General features: G+C 40.4%; 1 protein-coding gene across 1 annotated transcript in view; it reads left to right on the top strand.

Moving 5' to 3' along the window:
- LOC139384000 (c-ros oncogene 1, receptor tyrosine kinase) overlaps positions 1-20557 on the top strand; it is a 678262-nt gene that overhangs the window by 336951 nt on the left and 320754 nt on the right. The window contains exon 4 of the mRNA XM_071128628.1: positions 11600-11804. Coding sequence (XP_070984729.1) covers positions 11600-11804 — 205 coding nt within the window. The remainder of the gene's footprint in view (positions 1-11599; positions 11805-20557) is intronic.

The raw sequence follows: 20557 nt of genomic DNA, 5'->3' as shown, positions 1-20557 counted from the left end.
AAAGCTCTCATCCAACACGCAACGTCATTTTAAAAAATTATATAAGTTGCCTATATTCTTTGACAAAACACTTCAACCTACTTTTGTAACCCAACTTTAGGTATTTGTAAACGTTAATAAGCGATCAAATTGATCACTGGGCGATCTGTATTCAATAGCAGCTACTCAAGAAAACAATGTCCATTTTTCAATCTTCCAAAATCGATTGTTGTAGGCTGGATGGAATGACGGATCTATTGGTCATGTCTCAAAGGATTTTTATCAATGAAAATGACGTTTTTGGCGACATCGTGTGGAAGCTGTAGGAATCGCATCCGTGTCCATATTTAATTTAGTGTCCTTTAAACAATACATGAAAGTGGCGCATGGATACTTTTTTCAGCTTTCAGTGACCAGTTTTTCTTGCGCTTTTCGATGAAACACACGCTCCCTACTTTGTGCAATTTCCGCCTGAAGACATACCCAAATCTAACAGCCTGTAGCTCAGGCACAGAACCAAGGATATGCATATTCTTGGTACCATTTGAAAGAAAGTGGCCAAATTGGTGAAGGTATACCTTTTGGAAAAAAACTATATACAAAATACCAAAATGGTATTCTAACACCCCCCCCCCCCCCCCCAAAAAAAAAAATGGGGAAAAAATTGATTGAAAAAAAAATATGAAAAAAATATAAATATATACATTTACAAAATAACATTGGTAACTATTTACACACTTTCAGTATTTGGAAGACCCTCAGTCCTCTATCAAATCAAATCAATTTATATAGCCCCAGCCTAACACCCCAAACAGCAAGCAATGCAGGTGTAGAAGCACGGTGGAAAAACTAGGACTAGAAAAAACTCCCTAGAAAGGCAAAAACCTAGGAAGAAACCTAGAGACCTTGACAGCACCTCAAGAGTAAAAATGAACAGTTTAGGGTTCCATAGCTGCAGGCAGTACAGTTGAAACTTGAACAGCAGCAAGGCCGGATGGACTGGGGACAGCAAGGAGTCATCATGGCAGGTAGTCCTGAAGCATGGTCCAAGGGCTCAGGTCCAAGGGCTCAGAAAAAGTGAGAGCAGACTTAAATTCACACAAGACACCGGATAAGACAGGAAAAGTACTCCAGATATAACATACTGACCCTAGCCCCCACCCACTTTGCCATATAACCCCACCCACTTTGCCAAAGCTCGACACAATATTCTGCTGCTGATTCCAGATGCCATAGCAATCTCTTTCTGATGTAAAGCAGAGGGTCACCGAGTATGTGGTGCATGTGATAGGGGACTTCATCTTGCAAACAACACAGCAACGCCTCCATGCTGTGCCCTTTTGGCCCTTAGGCACATCCATACCTGCACAAATATATTTGGTCAGATGAACACTTGTGGCAGGAGCAGAAGGGACAGGGTGTGGTGCAGTGGTGCTTTAGCCAGCAAGCTCCTTGATGAGCTGCTCTCTGAAGACTTTCTGTGAGAGGAAGGGCTTTCCACAGCTCTTAGCCATTTATTTGTGTAGGTTTAATGCATTCAATGAAATGATAGAAGGTCTTGTACCATTTCATTGTCTTATGTAGAACATTGTAATAGCCTATCTGACAGGTCCACACCTCCCATGCTCTTGTTGTAGTCCTTTACTGCAGTTGGAATGGGGACATTTTTGGTGGTCCATACCCCGGCACCGTCCTTCACACGCCTGACAACATGATCCCCATTAAAGGACTTGTGGATTGTTGTGCACATCACCACCTCTCTTGTATCCATCCACTTTACAAAAAGCAGGCCATCTTCACGGATCCATCGCATGGTCCCCAGCTCAGCCCGCTTAGGCATGTCGTTCACCTTCGTCATCGGAAAGCCCACCCTGTTGGTACGAATGGTGCCACAAGGCCACACATCCAGCTTCCTTAGGTCTGCAAACAGGGTAGGGCCTGTGTAGAAGTTATCCACAAACAGTTTGTAGCCCTTCCCTAGCAGTTGAAAATCCAATAACTCCATTACAGAGTCATAGCTAAGTCCCTTACCGGTAGCAAAACTGTTCTTCCCCTCATAGACAAAGAAATTGCATGTGTAGGCACACACAGATTCAGCCAACACAAACATCTTGTAACCCCACTTGGTTGGTTTGTTTCTCATGTATTGTTTGAGGCCAATTCTGGCCTTTGAGGCTACCATCCTCTCATCGATTGACACGTTCTGGGCTGGCTGAAAGTACATCTTGCAGGCCTCAACAATGCTGTGGTAGAGAGGTTTGATTTTGCACAGTCTATCAAACGTTGCTGTGCCTCTCTTCTCATTCTCTTCATCAACCTTTGGGTCACTGATATGAAGCGCCTGTGAGAGAACCAGAAACCTTTTGCAGGACATAACAGTCATGGAGAAAGACAGCTGGTAGAGAGATGACGTTTTCCAGTAGTCCTTCAGGCATTTCAGCCTCACCAGCCCCATGTAGATGACCAGTGAAAGGTAGCACAAAAAGTCTGACATGGATATGGGCTTCCATGCTACCTTTTTTGCCTGCTTGCTTCCTCTCCCCATACTTATTCATGTTAGACACGAGCGAATCTACAACATATTGTGTGAAAAACAGCTGAAAAAGCTGAAGGGTGTAAGTTGTGGTTGGGTTCACCTGAGGTCCTAGCATCCTTTTCGGCCTAAAAGTTGGTTGGGGTGGCTCCACATCATCTTCTAGGACGGTGTGCCAACGCCCTTCTGTCCCTCTGTTAGCGGGTGGCACACCTCCCCTCCTCCGCTTCTTTGTCAGTGCCTTCACACCTCTAGATGGCGTGGAGCCAGAGACAGCAGTGGTACAGCTGAAAGAGGGGAATGGACAAGTTGGCAATGGGGGCTCCCAGTCGGAGTCAGTGCCACTTTGAAAGAAAATGTTCAGTTAGAATAGTTTCACATATATCAACAGGTATAATAAACATATATATAGAGTACAGGGAACATAAAGTGCTGTTCCATTTCACTTTGGCCATTGTTGTGGGACTGCATCAAATAGCAGCAGCTGGTAGACCATGCTCCCTCTAATGTAGAATGATGCATGCTGGCTGTTTTGCATGCTGGCTGTGTTGAGATGTATGGGTTTGCTTACATTCTACACCATACCATTTATATGCTGTATATATATATATATATATATATATATATATATATATATATATATATGTATATATATATATGTATATATATACAGTGCCTTGCGAAAGTATTCGGCCCCCTTGAACTTTGCGACCTTTTGCCACATTTCAGGGTTCAAACATAAAGATATAAAACTGTATTTTTTTGTGAAGAATCAACAACAAGTGGGACACAATCATGAAGTGGAACGACATTTATTGGATATTTCAAACTTTTTTAACAAATCAAAAACTGAGAAATTGGGCGTGAAAAATTATTCAGCCCCCTTAAATTAATACTTTGTAGCGCCACCTTTTGCTGCGATTACAGCTGTAAGTCGCTTGGGGTATGTCTCTATCAGTTTTGCACATTGAGAGACTGAAATTTTTTCCCATTCCTCCTTGCAAAACAGCTCGAGCTCAGTGAGGTTGGATGGAGAGCATTTGTGAACAGCAGTTTTCAGTTCTTTCCACAGATTCTCGATTGGATTCAGGTCTGGACTTTGACTTGGCCATTCTAACACCTGGATATGTTTATTTTTGAACCATTCCATTGTAGATTTTGCTTTATGTTTTGGATCATTGTCTTCCAGAATGGTCCTGTATTTGGCTCCATCCATCTTCCCATCAATTTTAACCATCTTCCCTGTCCCTGCTGAAGAAAAGCAGGCCCAAACCATGATGCTGCTACCACCATGTTTGACAGTGGGGATGGTGTGTTCAGGGTGATGAGCTGTGTTGCTTTTACGCCAAACATAACGTTTTGCATTGTTGCCAAAAAGTTACATTTTGGTTTCATCTGACCAGAGCACCTTCTTCCACATGTTTGGTGTGTCTCCCAGGTGGCTTGTGGCAAACTTTAAACAACACTTTTTATGGATATCTTTAAGAAATGGCTTTCTTCTTGCCACTCTTCCATAAAGGCCAGATTTGTGCAATATACGACTGATTGTTGTCCTATGGACAGAGTCTCCCACCTCAGCTGTAGATCTCTGCAGTTCATCCAGAGTGATCATGGGCCTCTTGGCTGCCTCTCTGATCAGTCTTCTCCTTGTATGAGCTGAAAGTTTAGAGGGACGGCCAGGTCTTGGTAGATTTGCAGTGGTCTGATACTCCTTCCATTTCAATATTATCGCTTGCACAGTGCTCCTTGGGATGTTTAAAGCTTGGGAAATCTTTTTGTATCCAAATCCGGCTTTAAACTTCTTCACAACAGTATCTCGGACCTGCCTGGTGTGTTCCTTGTTCTTCATGATGCTTTCTGCGCTTTTAACAGACCTCTGAGACTATCACAGTGCAGGTGCATTTATACGGAGACTTGATTACACACAGGTGGATTGTATTTATCATCATTAGTCATTTAGGTCAACATTGGATCATTCAGAGATCCTCACTGAACTTCTGGAGAGAGTTTGCTGCACTGAAAGTAAAGGGGCTGAATAATTTTGCACGCCCAATTTTTCTGTTTTTGATTTGTTAAAAAAGTTTGAAATATCCAATAAATGTTCCACTTCATGATTGTGTCCCACTTGTTGTTGATTCTTCACAAAAAAATACAGTTTTATATCTTTATGTTTGAAGCCTGAAATGTGGCAAAAGGTTGCAAAGTTCAAGGGGGCCGAATACTTTCGCAAGGCACTGTACAGTGCAAATGGCATGACGAGGTGAGGCAATACATAGGCCAAAGTAGCAATTTAGCAGATTAACCTCTCTAGGGTAGGGGGCAGCATTCGGAATTTTGGATGAAAAGCATGCCCATATTAAACGGCCTATGATATGCATATAGCTGGTAGATGTGGATAGAAAACACTCTAAAGTTTCCAAAACTGTTAAAATAGTGTCTGTGAGTATAACAGAACTGATTTAGCAGGCGAAAACCTGAGAAACATCCATTCACGAAGTAGTTTTTTTTTTGTAGTTTTCTATTCAATGCCATTACAGTATCCATTGACTTAGGACTCCATTTGCAGTTCATATGCCTTCCCCTAGATGTCAACAGTCTTTAAAATCGTTTCAGGCTTGTATTCTTATAAATGAGGGAGTAAGACCAGTCTGAACGAGTGGACCCTAATGTGACGCAGAGTTTTTTCAGGCGGATGTGCATTTCTTGTTTACCTTTTATATTGCCAACGTTATTGTCCGGTTGAAATATTATAGATAATTTAGGCAAAAAACAACCCGAGGATTGAATATAAACATTGTTTGACATGTTTCTATGAACTTTACGGATACAATTTGGATTTGTCTGATTGTTTTGACTGAGTTTGAGCCTGTGGATTACTGAAGAAAACGCGCTAACAATACAGAGGTTTTTGGATATAAAGAGACTTCATCGAACAAAAGGAACATTTATTGAGTCTTCTGATTGCCACCATATGAAGATCATCAAAGGTAAGGGATTAATTTTATCTCTATTTCTGAGTTTTGTAACGCTTCTGCTTGGCTGGTTACTGTTTGTAATCATTTGTCAACTGGGCTATGTTCTGGGCTAGGTATGTTCTGGGCTAGGTATGCTTTCGCCGAAAAGCATTTTATAAATATGACACTATAGTTGGTTTAACAAGAAGATAATCTTTAAACCTATGTAAAATATGTTTTGTTTTCTAAATTTTTATAATGAGCATTTCTGTAATTGAATTTGGCGGTCTGCAACCTCACTGGATGTTGGCCAGATGCTAGCGTCCCACATACCCTAGAGAGGTTTACACCGGAGTGATAGATGAGCAGATGATGGTGTGTAAGTAGTGATACTGGTGTGCAAAAGAGCATCAAAGTAAATAAAAACAATATGGGGATGATATAGGTAGATTGGGTGGGCTATTTAGAGATGGATTATGTACAGCTGCAGCGATTGGTTAGCTGCTCAGACAGCTGATGTTTAAAGTTAGTGAGGGAAATGTAAGTCTCCAGCTTCAGTGATTTTTGCAATTCATTCCAGTCACTGGCAGCAGAGAACTGGAAGGAATGGCGGCCAAAGGAGGTGTTGGCTTTGGGGATGACCAGTGAGATATACCTGCTGGAGCGCGTGCTACGGGTGGGTGTTGTTGTCGTGACCAGTGAGCAGAGATAAGGCGGAGCTTTACCTAGCTTAGACTTATAGATGACCTGGGGCCAGTGGGTCTGGCGACGAATATGTAGCGAGGGCCAGCCAAATAGAGCATACAGGTCGCAGTGGTGGGTGGTATGAGGCACTTTGGTGACAAAACAGATGGCACTGTGATAGACTGCATCCAATTTGCTGCGTGGTGTATTGGAAGCTATTTTATAGATGACATCGCCAAAGTCAAGGATCGGTAGGATAGTCAGTTTTACTAGGGTAAGTTTGGCGGCGTGAGTGAAGGAGGCTTTGTTGTGGAATCGAAAGCCGATTCTAGATTTGATTTTGGATTGGAGATGTTTGATGTGAGTCTGGAAGGAGAGTTTACAGTCTTGCCAGACACCTACAGTGGGGAGAACAAGTATTTGATACACTGCCGATTTTGCAGGTTTTCCTACTTACAAAGCATGTGTAATTTCTATCATAGGTACACTTCAACGGAATCGAAAACAAAAATCCAGAAAATACCATTGTATGATTTTTAGGTAATTAATTTGCATTTTATTGCATGACATAAGTATTTGATCACCTACCAACCAGTAAGAATTCCAGCTCTCACAGACCTGTTAGTTTTTCTTTAAGAAGCCCTCCTGTTCTCCACTCATTACCTGTATTAACTGCACCTGTTTGAACTCGTCACCTGTATAAAAGACACCTGTCCACACACTCAATCAAACAGACTCCAACCTCTCCAGAATGGCCAAGACCAGAGAGCTGTGTAAGGACACCAGGGATAGAATTGTAGACCTGCACAAGGCTGGGATGGGCTACAGGACAAAAAACAGCAAAAACTGTTGGCGCAAATATTAGAAAATGTAAGAAGTTCAAGATGACGGTCAATCACCCTCGGTCTGGGGCTCCATGCAAGATCTCACCTCGTGGGGTATCAATGATCATGAGGAAGGTGAGGGATCAGCCCAGAACTACACGGCAGGACCTGGTCAATGACCTGAAGAGAGCTGGGACCACAGTCTCAAAGAAAACCATTAGTAACACACAATGCCGTCAAGGATTAAAATCCTGCAGCGCACGCAAGGTCTCCCTGCTCAAGCCAGCGCATGTCCAGGCCTGTCTTAAGTTTGCCAATGACCATCTGGATGATCCAGAGGAGGAATGGGAGAAGGTCATGTGGTCTGATGAAACAAAAATAGAGCTTTTTGGTCTAAACTCCACTTGCCGTGTTTGGAGGAAGAAGAAGGATGAGTACAACCCCAAGAATACCATCCCAACCGTGAAGCATGGAGGTAGAAACATCATTCTTTGGGGATGCTTTTCTACAAAGGGGACAGGACGACTGCACCGTATTGAGGGGAGGATGGATGGGGCCATGTATCGCAAGATCTTGGCCAACAACCTCCTTTCCTCAGTAAGAGCATTGAAGATGGGTCATGGCTGGGTCTTCCAGCATGACAACGACCCGAAACACACAGCCAGTCCGTATTGCCCAGCGACAGCCCCAAAACTTGAAGGATCTGGAGAAGGTCTGTATGGAGGAGTGGGCCAAAATCCCTGCTGCAGTGTGTGCAAACCTGGTCAAGAACTACACAAAACGTATGATCTCTGTAATTGCAAACAAAGGTTTCTGTACCAAATATTAAGTTCTGCTTTTCTGATGTATCAAATACCTATGTCATGCAATAAAATGCAAATTAATTACTTAAAAATGTTTGTTTTAGATTCCGTCTCTCACAGTTGAAGTGTACCTATGATAAAAAATTACAGACCTCTACATGCTTTGTAAGTAGGAAAACCTGCGAAATCGGCAGTGTATCAAATACTTGTTCTCCCCACTGTATACAGTATGTGTATTTAAAGGTTATGCTACTGTGTGTTTTTGTGTGTTCATGGACAGGTGTGGGCATGGTGTGGTTTTTGTGTGTTCATGGACAGGTGTGGGTGTTGTGTTTTTTGTTTATAAAAAATAAAATAATACCTTTTTTCACTAAATAAGAAAAATAAGCCTGTCACCAGGAAGTTGTCACCAGGAGGTCTGTCAAACTGATCTCCAGCGTTGCCAAGTTGTCACTATTTTTAGTGAGTTTTAAGACTCAATTTTAAGACTTATTTTGGTTAAATATTTTAATGAAAAATTCAGCTACTTTTCAGACTGCCTCTGTGCAGTTTTGAGACACTATGATTTTAATAGCATTTTGCGACTTTTCCTACTCAATTGTGCAGCGAACGAGAGTGGGAGAAGCTGTCTGTGAAACACGACAATGGCGCACACACAGTCAGAGAAACACAAAGGGAAGGGCTGTGCGGCGGTAGAGGGGGCGAAAATGCTATGTCGGGTCAAGGTAAATTGGTGCCGTTACGTCATTGATGCAAATGCAAAACGACATCTATCCATTTCTAGCGACAAATCAATGAGCCAATAGCGATTCTCACTGAAAAATAGTTTAAACAGTGCTGACCTCTCACTCTCTGCAGCCTAAATGGAAGCCACAGGCTATTTCTGTCTCTTAATTGGTTCTGTTTATATAGGTTTGTAATGTGCAAAATAGTGAAATAACATTGTTAACTAAATGTTTCATAAGTTTTGTGACGATTTTGTAAAGTTTATTGACCAAGTTGGAAAATGTGTTGACATTGTGCCAGTGCTCAGCAGTGCTCAGCTCTTGCTTCATTAGTGAAAAATTGGGGAACGCTATCTAGCTAGCTTTACCACCCTGTGTTAGTACGTTTTACTAAATAATGAGTATGTTTTACTAATAGTTATTGCTTTGAGTCTGGAATGGTTTGAATATGATGCTTTGCCATATCCATTAAAAAAAGTTAACTGAAAAATGTTCTCCTGTCTCCTTTTTGCTGGCTATTATTTGCAAAGGTTGTTACATTGTAACTACAAAGTCATATTTGATGTGGGACGCCGTTCTCAAACAATCGCATGGCATGCTTTCGCCGTAATAGCTACTGTAAATCGGACAGAGCAGTTAGATTAACAAGAATTTAAGCTTTCAACCGATATAAGACACTTGTATGTACCTAAATATCCATCATTTTTATGATTATTTCTTTGAATTGTGCACCCTCCAGTTTCTCCGGAAGTTGTCCCGCTAGCAGGAGGCCTAGCCCCAAGAAAGGTTATACCCTACTGGGTTTCACTTAACATGAAGTTGGGGCTCCTGGGTAGGTACATGACCGGGTGTGCCTTGTTACAATTGTTGTTACTCAATCCTAGCCTATTTATCAACCCTGATATGTGGATTCGATGGTAGTGGCACCTTGTAGTTACATGTAACAAGGTTTGGGTTATTTAACAGGTGACTTTCAAACGTGTAATTACAAAACATTAGTTGCATATTGTAACAAGAATGTTTAAAACATTAATTACACATGGAATTACCTTCAGCAAGTGGTTGTGTAATTACACGCTCCTTGTTCCAATTGTGTAATAATTGTGCACTCAATGGCATACCAGAGCCTGTGCCCATGCGGTTATTACAGTGTAGTTACATAGTAATTGGGGCAACTTAAAGTGTCACTGAGTTTTGGCTAATTAATATTCAAGATAATTTCTTGATTAATTACTGGAATAATTAATTGGTCTGATTTATTTGATTTAATTTGGTTATCCTATCCAAAATAATTGTATTGACTCAACTACTGATAATCATTAACTGTTATACCATTATTCCTATATCATCAATAGTCTTAATCAACAGTCACCTTACTTTATATACTCATTCTGAACAGTCATCAAGCTCCGGAACCTCAAGAACTTAATCACTCGCAAATTAACTCAGTGCCACAAATTCATTTAAGGTTTTATTTACTATACTAAATGAGTTGGGCAGTGAGGTAGTTAACAGATTGAATTTAAAGGTATGGTATAATAGGATACAACAGTTATTGAGGTGAAAGTCTCCCCAGGTCAATATGAATGGCTCCCGTACTAATCTCAGGCAAATAAAATAATACATACACAGGGCTTTGAGAATATGATCATATTCATTGAAAATTAAAATGTTAGAGACTACAACAACACAGGTGTTCACAACCACAAAATTATAGCACTTCAGTTAGCATTCAAATGTAAACAATCAAATGCAACGAATCCCTCCTTCAGGTCCCAGCCCGGATGGATTGCGAACTCAGTCAGCTCGTCTCACAGGATCCCCTCAGGGATGATTTCTTCGTCTGAGTAGGATAAGAAAAGTCAATCGGTGATTGGTTTCCAAGGAGATTTGATCACTCAGTTCAACTTGGTGTGGTTACACTATGAAGAAACTTGATCTGACATCTTTGCAAGTCCTGTAATTTATAGTGATACTCACAGTATGTTCATGAGCTAAATTTGAGATTTCCTCATAAGTGTTCCCAGAATGTTTCTACTTGTACAGAAAACAGTTTAACTGTCCGCAAGATGAAATACGTAGCCTGTAGGTACTAAACATGCTTTTGGTCAAATTCATACATTTGATAATACAGCAAATACAAATTAAACCCTTTTTAATGATATAGGAAAGGTTAGGAAAATTTTCACAGTATGCTTCAAGTATCAACATGTCACGAGTTTTTTTGGTTTGATACATTGTCCAGAAAACAAGTTTAAATGTCCTTTGTGCTATTGGCACAATTTTTTTTTAATAAGAGTGGAAAATCCTGACTTCTTCTCTCCTCTTGGGATACAAATCCACAGTACTCAAAAGCCTGGCTGGTCATTTACCCAGTAACACATGTAGATCACAAGACGGTCTGCTGACTTGCCAAAGGCATATGTTATGTCTGCTGACCACCCCTCAGGGCCATTCAGAGTCATAAAAGGCGAAAGGAAGAGTCGTTTGTTTGTTCTCATGATTGCTTGTAAAGGAGGGTGCCGTCACAGAACTGTACATCTTGGTCTGGAATGTGGGGATATCTGTAATCCATGAACCACAACAAAGGGTGCGTGGTCCCCTCGTGGGCTCTCGTTACATCACTGAATCAATAACACTCCATTATGGCAAACCTGTCAGTGATTGGCATATCATGTGGCGTTCACGTGGATCATTTTGTTGCCTCACTACCCATACCGCTGACATTTAAGATGCACTTGTTAATAATACCAATAATAATCACTCCACCCCGCTTCATACTCTCCAGAAACTACCCAATAGCCCTTTCCCATTGGCATTTCTTGTTGATCTGAAATAATATAGGCAGAGTAGTAGTTCCACACTGTCCCCTGGCTGGTGGAGATTTTGCCATATTGCGTCCACCTAAGCAATAGTATCATATCTACAGAAGTGTCTAGCGGGTAGAGGCCAGGAGTTCCTTCAAGTTCAAGCTATATTGGCATGAAAGAGACATACAAAGCAAAACAATAAAAACATAAAATCAATGCTGAAGGATTGGAAGTAACAGATGACCAAATGACAAATGAAAGAGATAACGTCTCTTTCTCCTTTTCAGGTCAGTTCCTGTGGGTGAATGGCTCTGCCTTGGCAGGTCCATGGGTCCTGAGCCCCTGGCTGTGGGGAGGTTGGGACCCCTGTGGGATGGACATGGCCGTGTTCCTGCACCCCCTGCAGAGCGGACGCTACACGGTGTGGCTCATTGAGAGGGACAAAAATCCGCTAGCCCTCTTGTCCACTGACATGCTGCCGCCCATCACAGGGTAAGCAGAACTACACTTTCATTTAGTTTTCTGTATTCAAAGAGAATTTTACTTGCATTGACAGATCAAGTATAACAATAGATGAGATGGATATTGCACAGAAAGTGAGTGTCAGAACAGGGGATAAAACTGCCTCCAGGAGCATATAGGAAGTGGTTGCACTACGCCCCAAAAAATTGTATATCATGCACTGCAGTTGAGGAACAGTGGGAGAGTAATTCTGCTTTGAAAGTTGATAACCCCACTTAAGAAAATGGCCCTTGAATGTTTTGGTACACCTACTAGAGAGCTTTTCTTTGTTTACACCCATTCAGTATTGTTCACACCCTCTCAAGCCTTAGCCCAACCCATCTCTTTAAGAATTCACATGTGAGAACATGTGCTAAACAGAGTGAGCAGTGTAGTAAACAACCAAAGGTGTCACACCTAAATGTTGTAAAAGTAGTAGCCTACAATAAGGAAGTACTACAGGTAAAAATACACTTTATCTAGTCCTTGGCCTATATCCTAATCTGACGTTGGTGCAGGTCATGTTATTCATATTACCGTCTCTGGTAAACACACACTATATCAAATAAAATCTAAGTTTGTGTCACATGCACAGGATACAGAAGGTGTAAACAGTATGGTGAAATGGGGTCCTAATATTGCATATGTGCAGTGTCCAGATTACCATATTGGTAACACTTGACCAGTATATTAATCAGTAACTAAATAGTATTTATTTATAACATAGTAGGTATATGTAATTACTATGTAAATAGTATGTAATTAAAGGATTTAGCGGTATAGTTTATTACACAAGTGGAACAAGGATATCTAATTACAAATCAGCTTGTCTAAGGTTATTCCACATATGTAATTAATGATTATGTATATGTAATTACAAGATGTCTTGTTTCAAATGTAACTAATGTTCTGTAATAAAAATGTTGCAGTCTGCAATGTAGCATAATGTTAGCAATGCATCCTATTATATAACCTTGTTACATGTAACTACATAATTCACTACCACCTAATTATACAACAGGTGGGTATAATCCTGAATGCTGATTGGTTACAACCGCATTCCAGCCGGTGTCTATTCCACAAGTTCCCACCGGCTAAATCTATGACGTTTAAATGCCTATTTACTCTGTTCCATCTGACTGCTCAATCCACTCGCTCATCAGCCTAGCCAGGCAATTTATAAACTTGATATCCACAATCAAAAGCATCTTCTCATTTCTTTTAGACTAACATTTCATTTTCAACAGTGGAGATTTGTATAAACCTTGCTGTCGGTCTGTCGGACATTTGCAACAATATTAAAATTAGATCTACAGCTGTCTCATAGTAATAAACATGTCGGGCCTGAGAGACGGGCAGCATTTCTCAGCTAGTCGAAATCATGAATCCGCTGGCATCATTTTTATTGATATATACAAAGAAATGTCAATTGAAAAAAAGTCAAATGAAATTAAGTGCAGCTAGTTTGCAGTCTTTACAGCTTCTGTTTGAAGTGATTGTGTTAGCTGTGTTGTTGGCTAGCTCCTCTGAACAACAGTGTCCTGATGAGTGAGCACATTTGTGACTGATCGGCTTAAATGGGTCTTATATGTTGAGTGTTTTACATTGGATAAAAGTAGAGACTCAGAGCTTCAAAATGGTATGTCATATACTATTGTATGTCGCTCCTTGGTGACAACACCAGGCTCCAGACCATCGAAGCTCTAAAACGGAATAACAACAACAAACAATCAAGACACTACAACCCTGCACAACATCAATTCACCTCCCAAGTTTAGATAAGAAGAATAACCTCATACAATGCAATACATTATTTTCACCTGAAGTGCTGGTACTGCTTGATCTGTGGCAGCAGCCTGAAGTATGGAGTCAGGTGTTGCCAGCCATAGCTTTCCACCAGCACTGTACCATCCTCCAGTCAAACCAGCTGTGGGATGTTGACTCCTGTCACAGTGCTGTCCTTCACAACACCAGCTATCTCAGACAAAGTGTTGACTCTGGTCTTTCTGAAGCGCTGCTTGATGTGGCCCGAAGCATCAGCCGGGGGTAAACTTGGTGTGGCCTGTGATCAGGAAGTGAATGTCCAGACTGTGGTGGAGCTTGTGCATGGTACGCCAGGCACAATACCAGAACACAAACTTGTTCTTGTTTTTGCCACTGCAGTTATCACAATTCAGGTCCACATATGTGTTTCCCCAACTCTGTAGTTGGTGAAGAAATGGTGCATGTAGATGACTGCGCTGTTGTCTTTGCTTGCTTGTGCTAGGTCTCTTTTTGATGGGGCATTAGACCATTCTCCTTGTATGACTGGTGGAGGAAAGTCAGGCGTGTTTCACTGATGCTGAAAGACAAATGCCAGAGATATATTTGTTTAGACATGCTAGCTAAACAATGACCCATAATCCTAATCCATAGAGTACCAGCATTACAAACTGATAGTCATAGCAATCTAAAGTTAACCAAATAGGTTAAATGGTAGCTAACATTAGGCTTTAACTAGTCATGCGTAATGGCATTCTGAGAACGTTACCACACACAGATCATAAAAGTAATGTTAGCTAGTGAGCCAGCCATCTAACGTCAGCTAAACTTTAACTTGCAATGAAAACTACTTTCTGACAAAATTAGAAACTTAGAAATTATAATATCTGAAACAGTAGCTAGACTCTTACCTGTATACATGGATGAATGCTTAACGGCAGGCTGCAACCCCTTTCATTAAGTAAGACGTTCTGTGTTGTTTCTGTTTTGTTTGTACAGCTTTCTTGGCCCATTGTGTCAAGTCACTCAGGTTCAAACTGACCGTGTGCAATGCCATAAGAATCATCTTAAACTTTAGACCTTACCCAGACTCTGACCATTTTACTCACCCTAGCAAAGCTGGTTATGTTATTTTCATGTTATCCAGAGCGTTGGTGATTGTAACTGTGCTCCTGGCAACAATTTAATGATGCTTTTTTGCCGACATTTACTGACACCAGCCATATTCAACCCGTGTTGAGCATTTGTGTAAATTCATCAGTTATTTTGCGCTCTGGTACACTCATACGAGTGTGCTTTGAAACAGTTGTTGCAGTGACATTCTATTAAAATGGATACTTGCACAGTGGAGTCTACGGTTAAGTTTTACTACACAATACATTTTTTAAAAGCTGCGTTAATTAGGATTACCTACACATACTGAATAGCTCAAATAGACAGAAGTGCACTATATGACAGACCAATCCATACTCATCTCTCGGCATGTCCAGCCCACTCATTATTTCAGCCAAACATGGCTAGCGGGAAAGTTGCTGCTTTTTCTTTGGCTTAACCAACTAGGCTCGGAATTTAACAATTGTATATGTATTTACAGATGGCATAGATTGTTATTAAGGCACATGACAGTTCACATGTTCGATAAAGCATTTCTGCCAAAAAAAACACATTTAGATTTTTTTAAAGTTCAAACGTCTCTCCTGTGAAGTAGTAGTAGTATGCCTAATTTCCTGAAACGGGTCACATACAGTTGAAGTCGAAAGTTTACGTGCGCTTAGGTTAGAGTTATTAAAATTAGTTTTCAACCACTCCACAAACTATAGTTTTGGCAAGTCAGTTAGGACATCTACTTTGTGCATGACACAAGTAATTTTTCCAACAATTGTTTAGACAGATTATTTCACTGAAAATTCACTGTATCACAATTCCAGTGGGTCAGAAGTTTACAGTTAACTGTGCCTTTAAACAGCTTGTAAAATGCCAGAAATTATGTAATGGCTTTAGAAGCTTCTGATAGGCTAATTGACATCATTGAGTCAATTGGAGGTGTACCTGTGGATGTATTTCAAGGCCTACCTTCAAACTCAGTGCCTCTTTGCTTGACATCATGCGGAAATCCTAAGGAATTAGCTAAAACCTCAAAAGCCAAGAAAAATAATTGCAGACATCCACAAGTCTGGTTCATCCTTGGGAGTAATTTCCAAACACCTAAAGGCACCACGTTCATCTCTAAAAACAATAGTACGCAAATATAAACACCATGGGACCATGCAGCCGTCATACCGCTCAGGAAGGAGACGCGTTCTGTCTCCTACTTTGGTGCGAAAAGTGCAAATCAACCCCAGAACAACAGCAAAGGACAGTGAAGATGCTGGAGGAAACAGGTACAAAAGTATTAATATCCACATTAAAACGAGTCCGATATCGACAACCTGAGAGGCCGCTCAGCAAGGAAGAAGCCACTGTTCCAAAACCACCATAAAAAAGCCAGACTACGGTTTGCAACTGCACATGGGAACAAAGATCGTACTTTTTGGAGAAATGTCCTCTGGTCTGAAGAAACCAAAAATAGAACTGTTTGGCCATAATGACCATCGTTATGTTTGGAGGAAAAAGTGGGAGGCTTGCAAGCCGAAGAACACCATCCCTAGCTTGAAGCAGGGGGGTGATTTGCTGCAGGAGGGACTGGTGTACTTCACAAACAAAATGACGTCATGAGGAAGAAAAATTTGTGTATATATTGAAGCATCTCAAGAAATCAGTCAGGAAGTTAAAGCTTGGTCGCAAATGGGTTTTCCAAATGGACAATGACCCCAAGCATACTTCCAAAGTTGTGGCAAAATGGCTTAAAACCTGTTGAGTCTATGAGGGCGCTATTTCATTATTGGATAAAAAAACGTGCCCGTTTTAAGCGCAATATTTTGTCACGAAAAGATGCTCGACTATGAATATAATTGACAGCTTTGGAAAGAAAACAGTCTGACGTTTCCAAAACTGCAAAGATATCATCTGTGAGTGCCACAGAACTCATGCTACAGGCGAAACCAAGATGAAACTTCAAACAGGAAATGAGCAGAATTTCTGAGGCTCTGTTTTCCATTGTCTCCTTATATGGCTGTGAATGCACCAGGAACGAGCCTGCCCTTTCTGTCGTTTCTTCAAGATGTCTGCAGCATTGTGACGTATTTGTAGGCATATCATTGGAAGATTGGCCATAAGAGACTACATTTTCCAGGGGTCCGCCCGGTGTCCTTTGTCTAAATTGGTGCGTAATCTTCAGCTGCGGGCATTTTCTCCTGAGATTCAGAACAGAAAGCACACTTCCACGAACGATATATCATCGAAGAGATATGTGAAAAACACCTTGAGGATTGGTTCTAAACAACGTTTGCCATGTTTCAGTCGATATTATGGAGTTAATTTGGAAAAAAGTTTGGCGTTTTGATGACTGGATTTTCGTTTTTTTTTGGTAGCCAAACGTGACGCACCAAACGGAGCGATTTCTCCTAAACAAATAATCTTTCAGGAAAAACTGAACATTTGCTATCTAACAGAGTCTCCTCATTGAAAACATCTGAAGTTCTTCAAAGGTAAATTATTTTATTTGAATGCTTTTCTGGTTTTTGTGAAAATGTTGCCTGCTGAATGCTACCGCTAACGCTAATGCTAAATGCTACGCTAGCTAGCTACTGTTACACAAATGATTGTTTTCCTATGGTTGAGAAGCATATTTTGAAAATCTGAGATGACAGTGTTGTTAACAAAAGGCTAAGCTTGAGAGCTAGCATATTTATTTCATTTCATTTGCGATTTTCATGAATAGTTAACGTTGCGTTATGGTAATGAGCTTGAGGCTGTATTCACGATCCCGGATCTGGGATGGCTAAGTGCAAGAGGTTAAGGACAACAAAGTCAAGGTATTGGAGTGGCCATCACAAAGCCCTGACGTCAATCCTGTAGAACATTTGTGGGCAGAACTGAAAAAGCGAGTGCGAGCAAGGAGGCCTACAAACCTGACTCAGTTGCACCAGCTCTGTCAGGAGGAATGGGTCAAAATTCACCCAACTTATTGTGGGAAGCTTGTGGAAGGCTACCCGAAACATTTGACCCAAGTTAAACAATTTAAAGGCAATGCTTCCAAATACTAATTGAGTGTATGTAAACTTCTGATCCACTGGGAATGTGATGAAAGGAATAAAGCTGAAATAAATCATGCTCTCTACTATTATTCTGACATTTCACATTCTTAAAATAGTGGTGATTCTATCTGACCTAAGACAGGAAATTCTTACTCGGATTAAATGTCAGGAATTGTGAAACTGAGTTTAAATGTATTTGTAAACTTCCGACTTCAACTTTATATCCTCAACACTGGCTTCTCTGGCATTATCACTTAAATAAGCTAGGCTAGGACTCCGTCAGATGTTGTAACAATCAGTGGCGGCCCGTCTTTCAGGGAAGGTGGGGCTCAATCACCTGTTTAGCAAAAAAATTTATTTTGGCATTCATATTTGTCACATATCAGTTTGCAAACAATGTAAAAAATATATATTAATAATCATCATGGAGTTAATAATTTAGCTGCATGCCAACTTGTTTTTTTTTCTTTCTTGAGTAACTCAGAAATACATTAAATGCCTCTCCTGTGAAGTAGTGATGCCAAATGCCACTTACGATACCAGTCAAAATTCTAGACACCTACTCATTTATTGTTTATTTTTACTATTTCTACATTGTACAATAATAGTTTTGACAACAAAACTATGAAATCATGAAGTGTTAAAGTGTAAAATAAATAAAAATATATTTTATATTTGAGATTCTTCAAAGTAGCCATCCTTTGCCTTCATGACAGCTTTGCACACTCTTGGCATTCTCTCAACCAGCTTCATGAGGTTGTCACCTGGAATGCGTTTCATTAAAAATGTATTTGTGTAATGTCTTTCCTTAATGCTTTTGAGCCAAACAGTTGTGTTGTGACAAGGTAGGGTTGGTTTACAGAAGATATCCCTATTTGGTCAAATCAAGTGAATATTATGACAAGAAAAGCTCAAATAAGCAAAGAGAAACTACAATCCATCATTACTTTAAGACATGAAGGTCAGTCAATCCGGAACATTTCAAGAACATGTGCAGTCGCAAATATCTTCAAGTGCTATGATGAACCTCGCTCCCATGAGGACCGCCACAGGAACCGCAGAGTGAAGGAAAAGCAGCCAACAAGTGCTCAGCATATGTGGGAACTCCTTCAAGTCTGTTGGGAAAGCTTTCCAGGTGAAGCTGGTTAAGAGAATGCCAACAGTGTGCAAAGCTGTCATCAAGGCAAAGGGTGGCTATTCTGAAGAATTTGTTCAACACTTTGGTTACATGATTCCATAGTGTTGATGTCTTCACTATTGTACTACAATGTAGAAAATAGTAAAAATAAAGAGAAACCCTTGGATGAGTAGGTGTGTCCAATCTTTTGAATGGCACTGTATGTGCAATCACACACAAATAGGCCTATGTATGAGCAAATACAAGTAGAACCATAGGGTTCTTCTGTTTGTCCCCATAGTGGAACCCTTTTTAGTGCTAGGTAAAGTAGAACCATTTGCAGAGGGTTCTTCCTAGAACCCTGTATAAATGGTTCTACCAAGAACCCTTTTATTATCTAAAGGTTCTAGCAAGAATCCTTATATCTTTGAATGGTTCTTCCTATGACCCTTTATGAACGGTTCCACCAAGCTTATTATCCTTTAACAAACTCTTTATCAATCCAATTTATTTATAAAGCCCTTTTTACATCATGTCACAAAGTGCTATATAGAAACCTAGCCTAAAATAACAGTACATAAAGTATAATATAAAGCCTTTATTTGCGGGCCTAGTGCTTTTAGGAAACTCCTCGTTTACAAACCAGATTAGGCCTGTACATCACATTATGCTGGTTTGCAAAGTAATGTGTAATTCCTATTGGAATCCAGCCAGTGAGGATGTTCAATAATTGGAACGTTTAATGACCCGCAACCTGTATTCAGAATGACTGCCAAGGTAGGCAAGATTGATAAATGAAACTACATAAACCATCTAAACTGGAAAAACCATCTTAGCAACAGATTCGATAAGTCCAACTACTAACAGATTTGATTCGATTAGAAACATTTGTAATTTATCTTTGTGGAGCATTAGATCAACCACTAATCAATCTACATGCAAAAACCCAAATATTGAAACAAACAATTCTAAAAATCAACTTGCTTTAGAGCATGCTGAGAAATATGATAATGATGGGTGTGGTTGAGTGTTTTACTCTACACAGAGTAAGAATTAAACAATCACAATGGTTATTTACACCACTGAGTTAATTTAACTCCTGATCTAACTCTAGAAACGTTACACTGAAAAATCTTAACTAGGTAACACTGGCCAATTTGGTGTGTACAAATATTCCCATATAATGTAGATAAAGTTTAAAAAGTTCTCACACCTATCCTTTTAAACACTGAGTCAAACACCAATGCTCAGGTACTGTCAGGTATGCTTAAATGGCTGGGAGGAGTCAGGTGCAGGAGAGCAGATATATAGAAACCATAAGCCAACGGAGCCTTTTATTTAGGTGAACCAAAAGCACACGGCAAAGTGAAAACTAAATAACAATACGGGTTAACATAACCCAAAGCAACAGACTAACATGTGCATAACATGAAACAGAATAAACAATACCACACAAAGACATGAGGGAAACAGAGGGTTAAATACACAACACATAATGAGGAAAATGAGAACCAGGTGTGTGGGAAAACAAGACAAATGGAAAATGAAAAATGGATCGGCGATGGCTAGAAGACCGGTGACGTCGACCGCCGAGCATCGCCCAAACAAGGAGAGGTATCGACTTCGGCAGAAGTCGTGACAGATACTATTTAAAATAAAGAACAAAAATACAGATTCTGAAGGGGCCCCTTATTGCTTTCTGAAGAACACTTCTTGCCTTTCAAAGAATC

Source organism: Oncorhynchus clarkii, chromosome 25 (assembly GCF_045791955.1).
Source record: "Oncorhynchus clarkii lewisi isolate Uvic-CL-2024 chromosome 25, UVic_Ocla_1.0, whole genome shotgun sequence".
NCBI classification, from domain to species: Eukaryota; Metazoa; Chordata; class Actinopteri; order Salmoniformes; family Salmonidae; genus Oncorhynchus; species Oncorhynchus clarkii.
This window is presented reverse-complemented; position numbering and strand designations above follow the sequence as displayed.